This window comes from Lineus longissimus, chromosome 6, assembly GCF_910592395.1.
Source record: "Lineus longissimus chromosome 6, tnLinLong1.2, whole genome shotgun sequence".
NCBI lineage: Eukaryota > Metazoa > Nemertea > Pilidiophora > Heteronemertea > Lineidae > Lineus > Lineus longissimus.
Window position 1 is genome coordinate 19,738,856 of NC_088313.1, and position 21,405 is coordinate 19,760,260.

Here is a 21,405-nt window from a genome sequence, read left to right on the forward strand (position 1 = left end):
TCAGCTAGGATTCTTGAGATCTTTCATTCAGTCTCATCCTAAGTGAGTTATGAAGCAAGATTGGCTAAAAGCTTTCTTTGTGCTTCACTTCATAGTACAGTTTCTTGTTCAGAGTCCAAGGTCAAATTGCCGCTAATGCTAACCTTGATGATAATTGCTTCATGGCACAGTCAGTTTAAAGACACAGGGCTAAATCCAGTCTGGATCTAATCATCTCTTTTCTGACTTTGTTGTTGACAACAGTCAGTAGCTTTGGTAACCTGGTATGAAATTGAAATGCAATAGGCTTCACTGTTGCAGTGCTTTGGGCAAGGTTGTTGTCCTCATACAGTCTATAGAATATGTTGAAGGAAGGTCTCTCCTGTAACTTGGAACTCATTCTTTCCTTCTCAATCCTTGTTGTTGATGTCAACAACTCCCAAGGTCAGTCAAGGACTTGCCTCTTCACCTGAGGCATAAGCAATATTATGTGACAGTATTGTGTTGCAAGAGGGGAAAGTGCCAGCTAAAGTAACTCTTCAGGAGCACTCCAGCATCTGCTGAGTGTAGGTAATACCGGGAGTAACTTAGATGCTGTATTCATCTGACCCATATATCCTTACCAGCGCTGAACTTAAGGATAGTATTTCAAAGATATACCTGATTCTCCCCTGGTCTCTCTAAACGAATATTGGAAAATTTAGACCGAGTGTCCACATCGGATTTGATCAGATCTCATAGGGTCTTTTTGTTGTTAAGTCAATACTGAAAGTAGCCTCTAAAGCAAATGAACTTTCTGTAGATGCTCATTGAGAAAAGGTTTCATTCCATTTGTTGCTACCCTTAGTAATCCAGAAACCGAGTATGATACGCCAAGCTTTTGAAGATATGTCAAAGATTTGATTAGATGCCTTGGCCATATTTCAATCCTGAACAACTTTAGCTGCCCAGGGTCTCCATGTATGAAATTGTTCAGTGGGCAAGCTTTGCCCTTTTTTGTATTTTTATGCATTTTATCTTTTGTTGCTACCTGAGGATGACCTGAATGCATGTCTGCGCCTTTCCCTTCCCAGGTCTCTGTTAGCCAAGTCATTACTTCTTTGATGTTGTGGACGTGAACAAGCCAATGTCAGCCAGTTCTTCAGAGGACGTGACCCGTCTCTGCCATTGAAACGCTCCTCATCTTTCCCCTTAGTTTTTTTCATGCTGAAGAGGTAAACTTCTATTTGTTCATGTTTCTGACAGTACCATCCAGGGCCCTTTCTTTAAAGTGAGATATGCAATCATGAAACAAATATAAACTTGACTGTGTTGACATGTAAATGCCTTGACAGAATCCAAAGTGGTATTGCAGACCCAAACAGTTACCTAGATTAGATCAGAGCTATCCTTGATGCAACTAAGTCCACACCTACGTTGTGCTAAATGTTGTTCCGGTGCCTGGGAAAAGTGCCTTCTTCTATTGGGAAAATTCCTTAAAAGCTTTTTATTTGGGGACATGTTTCCAAGTCATGCCATAACTAATGTCCTTACACACCTGCCTACGGTCAATTAAGAGCTGCGGTTGCTTACCATGCAGTTTTATCCTCGAGTGATGCAAACTTTGATGTTATGTTAAATTGCTCTCAAAAGAGGGCGTGCTGCTGAGACAGGCATAAAGTCTGATCAGGTACAAACAAGTCACAACTCGGCACCCTGTAGCATTTTCAAGCAAAGCAGACGAAACATGAGACGTGTGATGTATGTCAAAACCTTTGCTGATCAAAACAGAAAAGAAATAATACAGACATTTAAGACAACAACACATCGGCACAAAATGTCATAGAGCAATGACGACGCAGAATATGATGTAATATTTAAAAATATGTTTTAAAGGAGGAATAGCTGGTCATCTCAGTGGCTGCATGGTACCTGTTAGTCATGTACGGTGTAGACCATTAGAAGGCACAGCAAGTGACGTTATGAAATGTACACAGACAGCCAGAACGCTAATGTACATTTTCTAATGTCTCTCCACAGCCCCTCTGTAGCACATCAGTTTGTGCGTGGAAGTTACTGGCTCTGCTATCCTTCTTTAAGAAACCATTCTGTGAGGATTGCGGAGCCTCTTTGTAATCAGAGTTTACGCTTGGAGACTTAATGCCTACAGGGAGGTATCGTATGGTCCTATAAAGTGGGAAGAGCACATTCGCCTCAGGACTTGCCTGTTTCGCATTGTTGTCTAGGAAACATCTTCCTTTGAGCTGTTTGGCGTTAACTTGACTTGGTGTTTCATTTAAAATAACAGTATAATGATGATAGTATTTCTGTAAGTTACATCAAGCACATTCAGCGAACAGACACAATGACTTCAAAAATGGCTAAGTTGAAAGGTTCAAGATAGCAAGTGTAATTAGTAGGCCTACCTGAGTGGAGCCTGGATTCCGACTCCATTTAAAGTTGTTATGAGTCTCACGAGACGGGTCATGTTGCCTTTAACGTGGTTTCAACTTCAATTAAAATAGCGGGTTAGAAGCAGAGGGTATATGAAAATCACTTTGCAGCAGAAACCGACATGACAGTTCGGATGCGGATTGAATCTTGGGAGTTTGCCACGTATCGAACTCTGTAACATAGCAACATCGACGACAGTGTTCATTTGTATTATTTGTGATTTTCGCCCAGGGCCTATGTACACCGTGGGTGAAAGTACTCGTGGTCAATAGCATCATAAGTTGGTTTAAAGATCATGTACATTTCTCTGTGCTTTATGTGTGTGGGATCTTGGCCAACACGGTCGTGAATGAACTTTGCAAATCTTTTTGAGTTTAGGCATCTATTGATTGGAAACTGAGTTTCACCTTACATTGAAGTATCCATCTGTATGTGTTGATTAGTTCCTGTTGTATTGGTACTCATTTCTTTGGTTCATGCCAACTTGTTTAAATCCTGGGGCCTATATTCTCCTCTAAATGTGCATGTACATGTATGGTTTAGTACTTGATTGAAACCTACGAGAATTTCATCCTTTCTTGAGCCAATTAGACAGTGTTCCCAAGTTGAAAATATACATCCAATAACGTTCTCGTTTCGAGAGCAAATATCTGTTGAAGATGAACTCGTGAAAATCCATGCAACAACAACAGAATATCTTCCGTTGCCTTGGCTACCAACTGTTTTGCATCTTTGTTGAGCAGGTGATTGGTATTGTTTGAAATTACTTTTGTGTTAGCATTTTCTAATATCTTTATACGTACAAGTCATAGATATGACTTAAAGGGGAAGTCACTTGAGATGATAATGCCAGGCTGGCACTAATGTATAATTTTGAGTACAGTGTGACCTGCTGAGGACCCCTATAAGCGACCTAGAGTCAATAGCATATAATTACGACATAACTGTATTAAAATGATTTGTTATGGTTGTGTCAGGCAGATATGTTGGATGGCCTCATCAGGATACAGGGAAGATTAATTGCCACTTTTCTCATAAATTTTATCATTTCATGTACTGGTGTCTGCCTGGAGGACTGCTGGGTGCATCAGACTACTGTCTTTTGCTGAAGTATATTGGGTGCATTGTCATGGGTTATATTTAGTTTCATCTCGCTGATATCGTAACGTTTTGTTGATTTCAATCCGGGTGTTCTCAGTCATGAGTTGTTACAATATGCTCCATCAATCCTGACACACAAAGGTGTAAAAACAATGATCGATTACCCCAATTGGAATAAATATTATAGTCTGGCTGCAAAGTAATTAGTTTCAGTAGTCTATGTACATGTAGGCAGTAGGCTACTTGACTGGTGACATGAGGCAGTCTTAGGCAACAGTAGATTTGTGTAATATGTGTGGTGACCCCTTGGCCATTTCATTTCAGATAATTTTCACTAAGTATATTGTAGTAACGATTCCTGGCCCTAGAAAAAAGTCAAGTGTTGACAGAGTGTATGTTATTCCCCCCCCCCCCCCCCCCCCCGGTCCAGGGGGTTCAAGGTTTACATTGATTGATGTGTAATTGATCTGTCAACATCCCTTTGAACCCTTGACCTTCATGATTAGGCTACTGCCTGACTAGCCACCATAATGATAATACCCCGTATCAGTATTATATCCATTGATAAGGATGAAGCCAATAATTGCCGTTTAATATAGTCTGCCTGCTGGCGCCGCAGGGGAGAATATTGGTGATTGCAATGCATTATGGGAAGCATACCGTAAACCACCAAATGTCTTCGTTAACTTTGGGAAGAACGTATGGATTTCAATAATAAGTTGCCATTTTACCCAGATCCTTGGATCAATCACATCCCAACAAGAAATAGAATGCTTTTATGTTGCGCTGCCAGCATTTGGCTACCAGATTTTGGGTAGCGGACTTTTAAGTTCAGACCCATCATGTCTGATGAGTTTTCCATCCATCTTGGTCATCTCTGGGGCATGAGTCTTGGCTGTCTTCTCTCCAGACATACATGTATCTTGATTAAATGTTGGTCTTTGCGACTAGGCGGGGGAGGGGGGGGATTATTAATAGAAATGGAAGTGTATTATATCGTTGGTTACAGTTATATCAGTATGAATTATGCTCCAGTCCATGGCATCCCGTCAGATTATCATGGTATACGAATCGATCAAGTCTGAGAAATGTCAATATGTCTGAACTGAAGTCATATCATTGAGGGTGAAAGCGACATGCTATTGTCATAGCTCTGAAAATAGAGGATTCTAGTAACTCTTAGTTTACACCTCCCTTACCAAGATCTCAAGTAACTGCCCGGTGTTAACCGCCTCACTTCTGTTTCAATTCGGAGAACCGTGCAACTGATTGCAAATCGCATTTCTCTCACCTTCGGCCATTCTATCGATCTGTGACCCAGAGTTCAGTGAGTCTGGGTCAGAACTTTCACCCAGGATACAGAGTTCAGTGAGTCTGGGTCAGAACTATAACCCGGGATACAAATTTACTGCTTACAATAGCAGGTGTATCAAGCTTTGAAAAACGATAGCGTGATATCAGTGATATTGACTCCCGTGCTTTCGGTAGCCACAGTCACGAGTCCACCGTCTGGTTACATCTCTACACAGCTATTGAGTTAGCACTGTGTGGGTAAACTGTGTACCGGTAGTGAATCGATAGACGCTATGTCTGGTCTCATTACCACCAGAGCTGCAGTTGTTAAGGTGTATACTCTGTGCTGACAATATTATTGATGCAGTAATGATTATTGGGTGTTGCTTTTAAAAATGTGCAGGTTACTTTGAAATTTTCAGCTGAAACGATAATGCCTGTGGCTGGTGTGGCCTTGGAAGTGGTGGAATGAACACCCTAGAAGTTAACCACCTTATATTGAAAGTACCAAGTGTTTGAGCGGCCAGTTAATGGTTGGATACTGCGCTATATAAGACTCGTATTATTATATTTAGAATTTGAAAGGTCTTAAAAGAACCAATTGTTGGTAGCTGATTCTGCTGCCATTGATTTACCTTGAAGATCATTACTTGAATTAGCTGCTTGAAAGACAAGCATGCCAGTGAGTTTGAGGGACTCTGAAAGTTTAAGTTGACACAAATTACAACTATGAGTCAATTAGATCCCAACCAATATTACAGACTTATTGATGCCAGTGGACTGAAGAATCAAACATGAAAGGGTAGAGGTCTGCAAAGTGTACTTCTACAACTTCTCAAGAAGAGACGAGTTTCTTATAATTGGCCCTGTCGCTGTAGAGTTATTCAATATTTAATCTCCTAAAAGTGAAAATGAAGTGGATAGACTCCACCTAGGGATGGAGATCCTCTGCATTGAACAGATACAAAGGTCACTGGACCCCGACCTTACATTGATATTCTATAGATTCCTTTAGGATATATAAACCTGTTTATACAAAGTCGGATCAAATGGATACTGAGAGGAAAATCGATAAATTTACTTTGCCCATGGTGCTGGTGTGCATGTACATCAGACTTACATGTACATTGTACAAAAAGATCCCTTTGTTTTCATTGGCTTTGATGATTTGAAGATGTCAGCCATGCTATTCTTTCGCCAAACAAAAGGGCATCAGAGGAAGAGTCAAGGGAAATGATGGACGTCACCAATAAGGAGCAAACTTAAACCCACGCTGCTTTGGCCGACTGGTGTTCATCTCCCTCATGTAAGCAGGAAAGGACGCGGTAGCTTTCCTAACCTCAGACAATTTTTATACGCTTTTACTCATTCTGAACCATTTGCGACATTTTCGGGGAGCTTGTTCAGGCAAATGATGTGTTCTAGAGCCAGAACCTGATCAATAATTCTACTACACACTGATGTACATGGCATCTGGGATGTATGAGGTTGAGGTGTGAGCTTTGTTTTCCATATAGATTTTCCTATTACTAGTATATGATGAATTGTTTTTATTAACGCATCAAGGTCTGGTGGTGCCACACGACAGACTGTCAAATATCTTCATGTTTTAGTCTACCCAAAACCCAGACGTTATCATTGCTTCTTTAATGTATGGCACAACCTCCATCAGCAGTGGCAGATCCAAGGAGAGGCAGAGGGGTGCTCACATCTTCCCCTGAAACCAACCTGATGAATTGACCTCAAAACCCACCATGGCACCATCTTTCTCGAGGACTCTCTCCCTCTCCCCGGGATCTCTCCTTATCAGACATGACAACATCATTCTGTCAGTGAACTTAGCAGGGCTGTTGCTGTGGGCAGCCAAACCACCACTATGGGTGAGAAGTTTCACATTCAAAGAATGCAAACATTCTCATCAGAAATGTCCTTGAATAAAGAAGAAGCTGAGGCAAAGGCACTCCTTTACAAGAGCTTGCATGTACTCCCTCTGAGATACAACCACCAAACAGAATAAAGTCAGTAGAATGAAATCAGTGAAGAAAATTTCACAATTGGAGAAAAGGCTCCCAAAAAGTGGATGTTTACTTCATCTTTCCCACACAAATAATATGATGATTGAGCCCCAGATCCATTGAGACAATTCCAAGTTGAGATTCTTTCACATTGCAATTTATTGGTTATTCACCTGATGATCCTATGAAGATGGAAGGACGTGGGTAGAATGTGGGATTTCATATCTTATTTCCGAGAATCCCTGCGGTGATGTCAATGTTTGCCAAGACCCTGCTGCCTTTCTTCCAAGCCTGTTGGCTATTTAGTCCATCAATACTCACCCACAGGTGGAAGCTTGAAGTCCAATGCATGGTTCCACCAGTTTGTTGACATCATGGAAGAAAGTATGTGGGAATGCTTCAAAGTTGTTCCTGGAATTTCTTTCGTAATTGGGTGGTACTCCAGAATCACTCTGCCTACCCTAGATTCACTGAGTCTTTTTCAGTCTTTCATCTTCTCAGAGGTAACAGGTATCTAATGCACGAATCTGATGGTTGACACGTTGGTGTATCGTAGAAAGTGTGTGGGAATACCTTCTGCTTGAAAGTAGTTACTGGAATTACTCTCGTTTATAGACTTGGAGTCTTTTTTCACAAGTGTTTGATCCTGCATATGAGGGATTATGCCTTTGTTGGAGGGTGTCATGTGCGTTCTGCGAAAGCTTGTAGGTGTTTGCGGGAACTGTTGATAAAAGGTGGTCACTTGGAAAGCATCTTTTCCGTGTATTGCAATGCCATTATCATTTGATCTGACAGTAGGTACTGCTCTTTTGATGGGAGTTAATCAGAGTGGGGAAAATGCAAAAACATGGCTAGATATAGAGTGGTCATTTGGAGGATATGAAACCATTCTTTCCTGCCTATGTTGCATGAATTTGATGAATCCATGAGCCCAGTAAACCCAGTCATGCTCCCAAACTTTGGGGCCTCAAATTACTTCACATATTGCCGAGTCGTTCTATCTGATGCTGCGGCCAGATGAAATAAGGCGAAGAGGAAGATGGCGTCAGTGAGTAGGAGTATCTGAGACACTATTTGTGATGTTATTGATCTCCCTTGGCTCATGTTGGTTCCAAAGTTTGTAACAAGAACCACGGAGATTCCCCTACTAATGTCAAATGACTATCTTTGAAGGGAATTGTCGTCATCACAATGTTTCTGGTACCAAAAAGGCAGCAAAAATGTAAGCTCAAATAAAAGTATGGGATTAGCTAGAGGGGTTTGCTTGATGTTGGGAATTCAGTGACGTCATTATATAGGCCGTGATTCCCATTTTATAGGTTAAATGATATTTTTTTCTGATGGTATTGGTTTAATATTTCGTCATATCAGAACTTTTTTAGCTAAAACTATTAGCTCAAACAGGCAAGTATGTGAAGAATTCCTTCAACAATGTGATCAGACAAACCTATTGCCAGCAAATCCTCATTTGTAAGTTTAAAGTATCTATCGCAATGTTGAAGAACATTTCTTGACATCGCTTTGGGAAAAGCTCCAATGGCATGCAAAATCTTACGAATAAAAGTTAAGTATTTCATTGCTATGAGCAGGTAATTGGTTTTCTTGGCTTTGTCATCTCTCGTTTGACATTTTCTCCTTCGCTGGAGGTCTTGAAGCAGAAAGAAATGGACACAGAAGATAGAGATATATAGTTCCTGTTGCAAGACTATCGTTACAGAGCCTCCTGGGAACATTGTAAACCCCTTTGTTATTGCGAGCGCAATATTTTGTGATTTTCAAGAAGAGGGTACAATTGCAAACGTTAGGGGTGCAAAAACGTTTAAAATAATTGTTTCATCATTGGAAAGTGCAGCCATTTGTAGAAGGAAGCAAAATCTGAAAGGATGTTTTTGCAAACATACAGGGACCAGAAATAAAAGAGTTTACAGTATACTAAGGTAGGATAATCAAAGTGCCCAAAAAACTCTGACACTTCAAAATGGTAACTTAGGCCATCTTGCAATCATTGCGTCAAGCAGTTCCTCATCCATCAAACAGTTCCACGGTTTCAACCGCAAAAATTTAGTTCCGCTCCACCTCCACTATACATCCCATAATAGCTTATGATGCAATTTCTGTCCGACTTTACCTGACTTGTCAACATAACCGAATCCCACTGAAATTTAAAAAATGAAACTCGGCTGTATTTTCTGTTTTAAGCCATGTCAATTTCAGTCTGTATCCAGATACACAAACATCTCCAATTCGTGTTTCATCTTGGAGACATCAAACAATTTTTTTCTCGTGTCTCATCTCTGCGCATCTTGCCATAATCTAAAATCATGTTGCTTTGATCTCGTATCATTTTAAAAGAAACCGTTGAAACTTTCTGTTTACAACAGGTCCGTTTCTTCTATTTTGTCGTGTGAAGCGCCCCGCCAGCAAGTGATTTTTGTCGCTGGGACCTGCAATCATAATTGGATGCAACAAAAACTGCTTGTGTGCAATGATAATTGTAGTGCCTGCGACAAGAATGGTTCATCACTGTGGTTTGTGATCAATATCACACCCAGCGATTACTTGTTTTGGTCGTTTTTTGAAATTTTTGAAATTATTTGTGATTTTGAGATTTTGAACAGTTTTGGTCGCTTTGAGATTTTCAAAATTTTAGTAAGTTTGAGACTTTTTTGGTCATTTTAAGATGATAAGGGATCTTTTTATTGCACATCACAGCACAAATTGAAGCCTTTGACCCCATCACATAAATGGACTAGTAAAGGTTTTCTATACAATGTTTGATATGAAACTATATTGACATAAAAGTCGACATTGTGTAGAATGCCATTTAGCGAAATCGATGGCAGAAAAAGCAGACCCCTATCAATATTTGATATCTTCAAAACGATCGCATGAAACATACCTTACACCAGTAATAGCCTATTGTTACAACTTCACGTTACCAAATCATTATATCATTTCATAGTACGCAGATATTTCGAGTTTCATCAATATTTCTCAACTAGATATGGCATTTGACATTTAGATCACGTTATGCAGCCTTGGGATGCGTAAAAAGTGGAATGTAGTAATTTGTACAGTTTGATGATTCTGTTATTGGAGAGCTTTAGAAACCATGGTGATGTGCTAGTGTCCTCTTGACCTCTGTGGGAGTAGACGACAGAAATGTCAAATGCCATGTTTTGATATTTTGTTCCTCCTCAAGTTGGATTTGTTGGTTGTGCTACTTCTTCTCTTCATGGATAATTATCCATAGTTAGACTGGCTAAAAAAGCTACCTAAATAGTTGCTTGTTGATGGTGGCATGTCGAGTCCAAAGGAGCCAACACTCATATTTCATAATAGCTCACATCGGAATCAATCAGTAGTAGGACAAATCATCTGACGTCATCATGCAAAGGTTGTGATGCCCCGAGGGCAATTTCTGTGTTGGCATAGCAAAATCAATTGGCAGAACAACAAGACCTCAGTCAATAATCAACATGAGCTTACTATGCTTTGTAGAAAGGTTCAAGTCGTCAGTCGATAATTCACAAACATGTACGATACTTTGTACTTCGATAGGTTTGTCCATGACTGGTTGGTCAATCAGCTTTGAAAAAAGACAGCGCAGTGAATCAACCAACCATTTGTAGACACTTTCAAATGTTCACCAGATCTAAACCGCCCTTTCCATGGGAACTCTTAACTATAAAGTAGTTCTGACAAGCAGTCACTCCTACCGTATATCCCCTTCTGCAACAAAAAGTATAAGGGTATACTACTAATACTGGCTACGGCTGCTTTATTGGTTCTAAGGATTCTCCTTTGAGTTGCCCTAATGCCAGCTTATGATCATCAAACCTCTACAGTTCAAGTTGGGCAGTTCAAGAAGTGTCCTTATGATGACCAACTCTTTGAGCTGCCATTTTAGCAAAACCTGATGCAGTATTTCATCATTACCCCCAGGCAAATTTAGTGTTTGTAGCACAAATCAAATGACTTTGATACAAATCGACATAAGGGCTTTTTGATCACCAAATGCCTTGGATCTTAATGTAATTTCAGGTCAACTTCAACAGTTTTCTTGTACACCATAGTACAATGATGTATACATTTCTGAGTTGAAAAGAAAATTGCTTTGTGAGTTTAATTAAATCAGATGAATAGATTTACAAAGTGCATGATCAAGTTTGTGAAGGCAGAAGAAAGCAACTTTAATGTCAGATTTGTGTGCATTTAGCGCATCATATCTGTATATCGCTATCAAAATGATACTGCATAAAATCTTTGAAGTATGTTGGTTTGGAATCTGATTGTCATAGGTTAAGGATAAATCTCATTACACTGTTCATGTGCAAGGAGAAGGAAGCGTTGTCTCTCTGCAAGGACCGTCATCTGTATGTTTGATATTTCCCACGTTTTCTAACAGTGTGTATCAAATTTATCTTTCCAGTGAGCTGATCTCTGAAAAGTATATTGAAAAACATTTTGAAGGTGAAAGAGAGGTGATCCACCGACCACGAGATCATGTAAGTTCTTGTTATGACAACATCCGGCCCTGTCCTTCAAATCGATGACCTCAAATATGTCCAACAGAGCTACGGTAGACCCTGCCCCCCTCCTCCTGGTGGCCATCAGACGATCAAGGGTCTGGTGCCAAGTGTAAATTCAGTAGTTCTGAACAAAACATGGCTACATGTATATGCCAGACCTTTTAGGACCTGTTGATACTTCACACTCGCATGGTGTAAATTTAAGCGGGGGCGGAGAGAGGGGGTGGGTGATCTTCGCCTGCAGAAACCAAGTTGCCTAATATGTTGGCCTTATCAGCATTTTAGAATGAACTCAAAGGGTGTTGCTTTAGTAAGATGGCTTAATAGCTGTTATCAAAAATTGGTGGTATGTGGGTTTGGAAATTTTCATCTCCAGTGAGAGAATGATGTTGATGAACATTTTTTATGTGTTTTTATGCAATTATTGTAAAATAACCATCCACATGTAAAAGGACTTAGTCATCATGCTACAAAATGTTGATGATATCAATATTTTTGATAAAATTTATCATAATGTTGCCAATTTCTCAACTTGAGTGTGTCATAACTCCCCTGTGTGATGTAATACCACGATTATTGCTCCCTTGTGGTTTCAACTGGTAGGTTTAGCAGATCTAGTCAATGTAGGCCGTTTAGACGTTCACAACAGTTTTATTTTCACGATTTTAGAGTCTAATGCAAAATTTCTGGAGATTGAAATGTTCCCAGTTGCCTAATGTTCGCGTCTCCTTCCTTTCAGTCATATACCCACTGTTACTACCATGGGAGGGTACACGGCATTCCAGAATCGATCGTTGCGCTCAGCACGTGTGACGGTGTCAGGTAAGACCATTTTTCCCAACTCTGAACATCCTCAAAGGAAATCTATTATGAAAATTACCAGCTTTAAAAGGCAGCCGGCAGACTAACAGAAGCGTGCTAAGTATTCAATATGAGTATCTTTATCTTCAGTGTGTGCACTGTAGTCCCCTTATGTGCATCAGTAGTTCTCATCCGACTTTAAGGGGGATCTGAGCCCAAACTTCAGCTTTGATTGGTTTTTTGTGTGGATGCTGAAATCGCCGCCATTGGACAGCACTCGTGGCCATGGATGACAAAATGATGATGTTAGGTCAGTATATCAAGAGCATACATTTTATGTATGTGGTAACATCATTGTTTTGCCTTCCGTTGTCAAGGGTTTGCTGTCCAATATGAGAGAAATCCTCTATCAATGAGGAGTTTGTGCAGCAGGAGAGGGGTTTAGCTGTAATCTTCTTGAGAGAGTTTCAGCACATTCTGCAGCCAGATTTGCCAGGGATGTGTGCTTGTATTGATGAAAGTTCTGCTCCACAAACTGCAGTGTGAAGTTGAAATCACGTGAACTCTTTCCTCTTCTTCATCATCTGCTGAAAATGTGTTGTGAAGGAGTTTAAAGCGAGAATAACATGAGTCATCCTGTGTTGGAGTAAAGAATAGTGATGACACATCCTGCGGCAGGTTCATTCTCTCAGCTTACGCCTGGTATATCTGGTAGAGTGAATGGTTATAAGGCTGAGAGAGATGGAGAATGGGTAAAGCTGAAACTTGAAAGGAAATGCTGAAAGACTTGTAGGAGGCTGGTTAAGTGAATAGTGCTGAAAACTCTGTCAGTGTTGGTGGTGGTGGTGTGAAGGGTCAACATCTTCTCCTGGATTACAAGGCAACTGACTTAATACCATGCAATGCCTTGATAGTGGTGAGTGGGAACATCAAGACGGGGTAGAAAGTTTTTCAAAAGATTCTGTGATAGAAGTTGTGGGGAACTAGGCTGGGGTGTTTGGTACCCACCCGTAGAAATAGGTCAGTGTGACCTTTATCTGGTTGCTAGAGTAACTAGATACTTCAGTCATGTAAAAAAGGCAGTCAATGTTGTGTGAAATTGCTCCTTGAAAGAATCATGCATTTTGTTCACGATCTCATCTTGGTCTGGTGGAGCTACCAGGCATCGAACCAGCAGAATCTACTGATTCCAATGCAGTGCGGTTATTCACACCCTATCCACCCAGTTGGATCTCAGCGTTTGCGGTATTTGCATGCCTGGTTTAGAACCTGCTGAGCTGGCAAATTTACCTCTTTATCAAAAAGATAGTGCGGTGCACCGCCAGCGCAGAGAAACTGCATGAGGCTGAAAACTTGAGAAATAAAAAAATCGGGGGAATTCTTCACCTGAGAGATCAGTGATAAAATGGTTGTTGCCAGCGATCATTTTATTTCATCTCATGAATCTTGAATTATTTCTGTATGTGAGAAATACTGACTCAGTGCGATCACATCAAGAGTGTTTGGGTAAGGCTGTCTTGGGCTGCCCCTATTTCAACTCTGGGGTCCTTTCCGGCAAATTTGTCATGCTGCAGATGAAAAAATTTCTAAGTCCATATATTTGTTTCACTTTTTTTTTCTGTTCAATATGAAGAAACATCATCAGTCCCAAAAAGTTTTTGACTTTGAAAATTTTTCAGAATTTTGAACTTATGAAAAAGATGGAAAAAATTTCTAAGTCCAAATATTTTTTTCACTTTTTTTTCAGAATTTTGAACTTCTGTAGCACTGTAAGATTCAAAAATGACTTGTAGATCAAAATGAATCACAGTGTTCTATCAGTCAGGTAGTCTTCAGTCTCAGCTCTCAAGGGGTGAATCCTCAATGAACACCTTTCATCTTTCAGCATCCTCTCGCTCATAGATGTTCAAAACTGCTGCATAAAGATCGCTTTTTACCCGCTGTTTGTAATCTTTCCACAGGTGCACTGCATCAAGCTTTGGCAGAAATTGTACGAAAAGTAAATGTTGAAAACACCTTGGAACCTTGGACTTCTTCTGCTTGTGTGTTGTAAACACTCTCACTTTTTCAACATTTTGCCATACCATGCTAAGAGCCATGTCCTGCCCTTCAGCAAAAAACATACAAATAGTAAAACAGGGAAGATTTCTCAAACAGAGGTTCTTTTGCTTTAATACGTTACAAGGATCATTTTGCTAATGTTTTCCTAACTATGATGAGGTGTATCGGCAAGGCTGGATATTCTTGCCATAGAATATGTACCAGCAAGACTAGAGTTGGCAGTTAGACACCTGGCCAGTGCGCTCCGTATTCGATCAGGCTTCATTTCGGGGTTTTAGCCTTCGAGTCTGATTGCCATTGTCCAACTGACAAGCTCTGACCATCTGGTTTGATTTCAGAGTTTTTTCTCCTAGACTTGTTGCCTACCAGGGCTAAGGATGCCAGTCTCCCCAGGAAGAAGGAGACGACCAGTCTCCCCGGGAAGAAGGAGACTGATAGAGCTACTTAGATCACCATGAATTGACTGCTGGTAAAAAAATCTTGGTGCAATCACACTAATGCATCTCGATCTGCATCATAATTCATTTTCTTTGCAGCTTTTCCCACCTCCAAGTTTATGTCCGCTAAAAGATTTTTACAAAGACAACCTGACAATGAGGATTTCATTTAATGCATCATTAATTCCTGCATGACATGAGTACACATAATTCATTAAAGCTATTAGGTTGCAGACCTGAAAAGTATTAGCAAAATTTGCATAATTCCATTAAAATACTGATTACGAATATCCTGTGAAAGTGATCGGGTTACACGCAATGTCAAATCGGGGTCAGTGAATGATGACAAATGGCTTGCAATTGCAGGAACTTGGTAGTTCCTTTCGAAAGGACTGAAAATGCTCCGAAATGGTTACTCAGGTTTTTGATTTGACCTACTTTCAAGGTCATAGAGGTCAGATTTCAATAAATCACCGATAGGTGGCATGTTTTGTTTCTATTTGAGCTAGAAGGTTCTAAACTTGTTAGGACATATGTCTAGGGAGAATGCATCTCATTTCATTAGAAATTCATTGTGCAGAAGTCATTATTGATACTTTAATTAAAGGAAATAAAATCTCAAGTCCCACTCCACATAAAATTGCTTAAGGGGAAATTCATTCCAATTGGTACATTTCCTGAGGAATTTGTTACTTCCTTTTGAACGGTCAAACTGCAAACTTCCTCTGTTGGCTCACTGATTCATGCAGACTTTGTGAGTGTGACCCTCTCAAGGAAATCCTGAGGACTGATTAGAACTTATCCAATCTCGGAAACAAATTGTTTGACAATCTAGTTTCTTGGTTTTTTAGCTTTTTGGACTTTCTAGTCTGTAGTCTTGTTGGTGCATAGAGGGTTATAGTTGAATGGCCTTGTCAGTGGTTTGATCTCAATGCCAAGTCATTGTTCTCTGTCTTTGACTAAATGGTCCAAAGGGTGGAGCACGTAATTGGCCCTTCCCTGGCATCTCTTATTGGCTTATTCACAGATCTCTTGCTATCTGATATGCAGCCCTTATCCCAGAATTGAGCTTGAGACTCCTAAAACCTGAGCTCTGTTGACGATCCTCTGAACTGCCATGATTATCATATAATCACATGCAAGGTGAGCAGCATGTAATTGACACTGGCAGATATATTGGTTTCTCAGCAACTTCAGGGAACTCATCAGATCTCTGGCCACATTGGATATGCTACTCATTATTACTTTCTCCATTCCTTTCAAGAGAATCCCAAGTAATCCCAATATTAGCTAGTCTCTGCACCACCAAATCCACCATCAATACCTCCCATAACATGCAAAATATTCCACAGGATAAAGATTTGCCCATTTCTAGGTATCAATGATCTGGTTTAGGCTCAAACACTCCTGAAAGATCTGCTTGTGTTGAATAAACAGGTTTAACTCTTTCTGGTCTAAAAGATGCAAGGGAATCAGAGTTACTCTAGTTCCACCTATCTAAGACTGTCTAAGAAAAGGAATGAGAGACACTTAGTTATACACAAATGGTTGAGCATTCACCTGGCAGAACAGAACGTCGATGGTTCGAGCCCCGTTGGTAGCTCTTTACGATGCAGCCGGTTGGTTAGCCACAAGATGGGGTACAAACTGCCTTCTTGCCAGGCACCTAGATTGAGGTAGTGAGACTAAGGGGGTCCCTGTGATCCAAATCTGGCTGGTCCCTTCAGGGGTGAGACTAATCAACTGACTCCACTCTGAAATGATAGCAGGAATAACATCCGATCTGGCCTAATGTTGTGTCTATTTTATGACATTTGCCATACACCTAATGGAGCTTATTATTGCCATTTACAAATGGGTCCCTAAAATAGCTTAGAGAGTCTTTATTTATCCCGCCTTGACTCATCATGCAGCCCATTATTTCAGTAATCGATGCTATTGTCTAGAAGCTATATACAGCTTTATTTTTCATGATTTATACTGTCTACCAGTGGCCTACACATTTTAGGGTCAGCATCTGGTGATGTTTTCTAGTATTGACATTAGAGATATAATTGGTACTTTCATCTTTACTATGGATCCATACAGTTTTGAATGTGTCGGCTGAAAACATGAAGAGAAATACAAAAAATCATGGCTAACCTAACCACTGAACTTTGTCCATTCATAAATCTACACGCTTCTACATGGGTCAGTCCCAAGTGCCACAATCTACCTGTGCATGCTGTGTACAGTTGTCGAATGCAACCTCATTAGAGTTCAGCCAACCAAGGGTGACACGAATATAAACCATCAGCTTGCCACACATTAATTATTGAATATCAATTCATTTGGTGACCTATTTCTCCAATGGTACATTGCAAATTATCCTTTGTTGAGAAATGAGGTTTGCCACACAGGATTTGGATAAAAAAGTGATGTATTTCGGGCATTGCCAACTCATTCTTAATGACACTTTGGTTCAGTCGGCAAATGATGGTCGGACAAACTTTCAGGGAAATCTCGGGCTCATGGACACAACTTTCAAAGTAAAAGTATATCAAATCTGAATAGGCTAGTGCAATTATTTCAGTTGACAACCCTAACTCCTCCATATTCCCTGAGGCTAGACTATATAATCTCACATTAGCTAATGGACGGTTTTGTTGGTAGGCCCGCCTCATTTCATTTCAATATTTTAAAAATCCAAATCTGTCGAGATTCTAATCGGGATTGGTGGTTCTGTAATCTCTTGTGCGTGATTCAAAAGATTGCAAACTGCCATTCTTTGGGTTGTTTGAATAAACCAAATAAGGCTGATAGTTTTCTCGTGGAATGATATTCAATTTGTCATTTCCGTCATCCGCATTCAAAACAGTTTTGAAATTGAACGTGATCATTTGTGACCTCTTCATGTCAAGAGCCCCGCTTTGTGTCTTCGTAAAATATTGACAAAATTTGGATGGTACAAGCACACAGAGTCTCTAATATCTTTCGCAATTATCAGAATTCATACTTTATTATAAACCCAAAAATGCAGAAAATTTCTTTTTATATACGAATGCGTGACAATCTTTAGACTGCCTTAAATTTTTGATATCATGCTGAGCTTTTCGTCTATTCTCAAAGATGAGGTCATCTCCCCATCTGTCGCCAGTAAGCTCCATTGAGAGAGCATCCTGTCCAATCCAGGTCATGATAACATCATAGCTGGTCCGAAATCCAACTCATTATAACCTTCATCATATATTGTATTCGTAACAGTTTTCAAGTTTGAAATGTTTAATAGTATTTTACCATATTTCATCATGCTTTGGCTAAGCCTTTGTGTCAGTTGATAGTAAATATTGTTGAACCAGAGTATCTTTTTGACCTACCACAGCATGACATTGTTTACCAACATTTCTAGCCATGTATGTCATTTGATTGACAGCTCCATTACCCCAATTAGGTCATCAACAAAATTGGCTTAATGGGATGATTTATCAGTCTATTTCAGTCGTACATGTATGTCCTCATTCAACATTTAACGTCCCAAAAGATGAACAGATTATCTCTAGATACTTATCATAGGGCATTTGAGTGTACCACTGCCAGTACTTGCATTAAAAACCTGTATGCAGACCAATAGCTGATTCCACATCAGTTGCCGGGGTACAGCACAACTTCATTCAGTACACAGAACATGGCTGTCCTGGAAACTAGCACTGGCTGGAAATGGCACGAGCCAGTAGAGGAGAAACAAGCCATCATCGAAAGTGATACACGCTTTCCAAAGAAATAAAGAGAAATTGTTGACATGTGCCACCCAACAAACATAAACTGTACAAAACATTTATCAAGCTACTGGTACGTCTGGGATCGTTTTTGCTGCCAAATTTCACATTATGTTGACTCTTTTGAAAACGGGTACCCTCCCAACAAAACCCTCTATGTGGCAGCTGTCCTCACATTGTCATTCCATTCAAATGGCTGTGGCAGTTTCATTATCATATTTTTTCTGTTTTGGTGATTTATCTGAAAATGGTTGATGCGAGAGTGTGGTCATTGTTGCTTTGAAGTTTGAGCTGTGTTTCATCAAAGCTCCAGGCTTGAATCTTTGTCTTCTGTTCTTTGTGCCCTGGTGAGGTCGGGCTTGCTGTGTTTTCTACCAGGAGAGTCCTGTGCAGAAGCTTACTCCCATAATCATCAGTAATACCATATGTAAAAAGGATGAGAGATTTGAGGACGGGAATTTGGCAGTGCCAGATTATTCAGTTCATGATCCTGGCAGTGTGTATGACATATCGTCGCTGAAAGTTCGGAAGGACATCTGTGAAACTTGACAGGGAAGAATGCTTGCTTTGAGAATTGTCACCAATCTGCACTCCATTTTGAACTGGCGACAATATCATTTTATCGATGCTTCATGGTATATCATACCATGCCCCCGAAAATCATAGAATTTTATCAGGTGGCCAATTTGAGAAGTCATATGTTCTCATTACTTATGGCCCACCGTGCCCCTTGAGCACACCTTTCCCAAGAATGTTCTTAGTCATGCTGTCAGGATACCACCGAGTAAATTTGTTACCGTACCTTCGTCAAATATGCTGCTTGAGTCTCGCGAGGGAGGTTTGCGTGTATTGACAGTGTTGGCACACAGACAGCGAATCTGCACCTCCGGCTTCCGATGAGGGCAATAAATCTTCGTTGACTCACCTCGCCGTGGGAAGTGTCTCGTTCTGACTCTGACCACGACAGATTACTAGACGGATAGTCTAGTAAGTCAGTGCCTTTGCCTCACTGTAACTCTGTCTTCTATATTTCATTTTCTAGTTGTTGATAATACGATGATTGTATTTTGCAGCGGTATGGTTGACACTGGCCATGAAATCTACTACATCCATCCCATGAATGAGAGCAGCCATGGCAAGCATTATGTGTTCAGAGAAGTGGATAGGAAGGAGACCAATTCCTCATGTGGTAAGTGCTACTCCCTCGGAGGGGGATCCAGTGGAGACCTGACCACCCTAACCCCCCCCCCCCCCCAGCCTCAGGTTGGATGAATAAAGAGCAGATTTAACCTCTTCGCAGTGTAATATATTTCGCATTGCAAACCAAAAATGTTTGATTCTTATTGCCATCCTGTGCAAAGGGGTTAATAAACAGGTTGCTTCATGAACGCATAGCCTATCGAACATCTGCTTTCTTAATTGCAAAACATAACTAATCAAGCAAGGTTTGATGAATTAGCAGATGGTAGCTGTCGGGTTGATCCTAAGTGGGCACTTCATGTGCAAGATGTGTAACATCCTATAATATCTTTATGAAATCGATGCTACTTCTGTTTCTCCACACGGGGTATAAATACTACCAAGAAGATTTAAAGACTGGTTAAGTTTCCAATGTGTACGCCTTAAAAACTGTTGGAAATATCACAATTTGTAGCCTGCATTAGGGAAGTCAAGGCTTCTGGTTGACTTCTAAAGTTATCATTTCAGGTGTGGAAGACCATGGTTCACCCCACATGGCACATCAAATGGGCAGAGAAGTTCATAATCATATAAGAGTAAGTGCTAGCATTCTGTCTTATTTGCCACGCGAGTGTGGCAATATTCACATGAGAAAAGTGGGATAAGCCATCCCAGTACCAAGCTACGTGTCTTGTTATTCTTCGCCTCCTCTCAAGTTATCATCTTCTTCTTGCTGCCGTAGATGCTAACATTTTGCGGGCAAATCCTCTTTTTAGCTCGCGGTGCAGCATATTGTTGTATCACTACCTCACTTAGCAGATTATTGTTGATAGTTCTTTGGTTTCCATGGCAATGACTTTTAGCATAATATTTGCAGATGAAGAGAAGTATACATGGTCCTTATGACAGCAACTCCAAGAGTCGATATGTTGAGTTGTATATCGTCAACGATTTAAGACAGGTAAGGTTCAAGACGATCGGCTCCCTTTGCCTCTATTTGCCTTGAAACATGATACACTAATAGTTAAATGAAGTTTCCCCAATCTAAGACAGGTATGACTTACTCTCATGGGCATGAAACATAACATACTATCAGTTAAATCAAACATTGGGCGTGATCATGATACTCTAGTTTCTCCGATCTAAGACCACTTCAGTAACTGCTACAGAAGCAACACAAATGCCTTTGGCATGACTTCATGACCCTCGAAACACTTCATGTCAGAAACACCTGTGAAGATTTGGCGGTTAACAGTATGTGTGTAAGATAACCTCCCATTATTTTGATTCTTCGGTTTGCAGCCGGTTTGCGTCCGTCAAGTAACTCGTCCGATGTTTTTCACACTTTCAGTATGACAACTTCAAGAGAGACAAATACGCTGTGATAGCAAGAACAAAAGAAGTCATCAATATAGTTAATGCAGTAAGTCATCAATATAGTTAATGTAGTAAGTCATCAATATAGTAAATGCAGTAAGTCACCAATATAGTTAATGCAGTAAGTCACCAATATAGTTAATGCAGTAAGTCACCAATATAGTTAATGCAGTAAGTCACGATGTCAGTCACAAGTCCATCTTTTCCAGTATCGCCTTGGTAGTCTTCATCGTGACCTTGGATTTGGTAACGGGATGCCCAAAGGCCTGTATCAGGCAGTCGATTGAAACCATTGAGCTGAGACCTTTTTCTTAGCCTCACCTTGTAAAATTTAGATATTTGTCTCTTCACAATATCAATTTTAGATTTGAACCTTCCAAATTTGGGAAGTTGGTGAAGGACTTACCTTGGATTGGTCAGAGCTAATGTTGAGAATTGGGCC

At 40.3% G+C, this 21,405-nt stretch overlaps 1 protein-coding gene across 5 annotated transcripts in view; it reads left to right on the forward strand.

Annotated features, from left to right (window-relative positions):
• The window catches only part of LOC135488963 (disintegrin and metalloproteinase domain-containing protein 9-like), a 51,485-nt gene that overhangs the window by 13,620 nt on the left and 16,460 nt on the right, over positions 1-21,405 (forward strand). For all 5 annotated transcript variants that reach the window (XM_064773972.1, XM_064773975.1, XM_064773974.1 and 2 more), the window contains exons 4-9: positions 11,254-11,329; positions 12,093-12,175; positions 19,481-19,596; positions 20,115-20,182; positions 20,464-20,547; positions 20,938-21,009. In XM_064773972.1, coding sequence (XP_064630042.1) covers positions 11,254-11,329; positions 12,093-12,175; positions 19,481-19,596; positions 20,115-20,182; positions 20,464-20,547; positions 20,938-21,009 — 499 coding nt within the window. The remainder of the gene's footprint in view (positions 1-11,253; positions 11,330-12,092; positions 12,176-19,480; positions 19,597-20,114; positions 20,183-20,463; positions 20,548-20,937; positions 21,010-21,405) is intronic.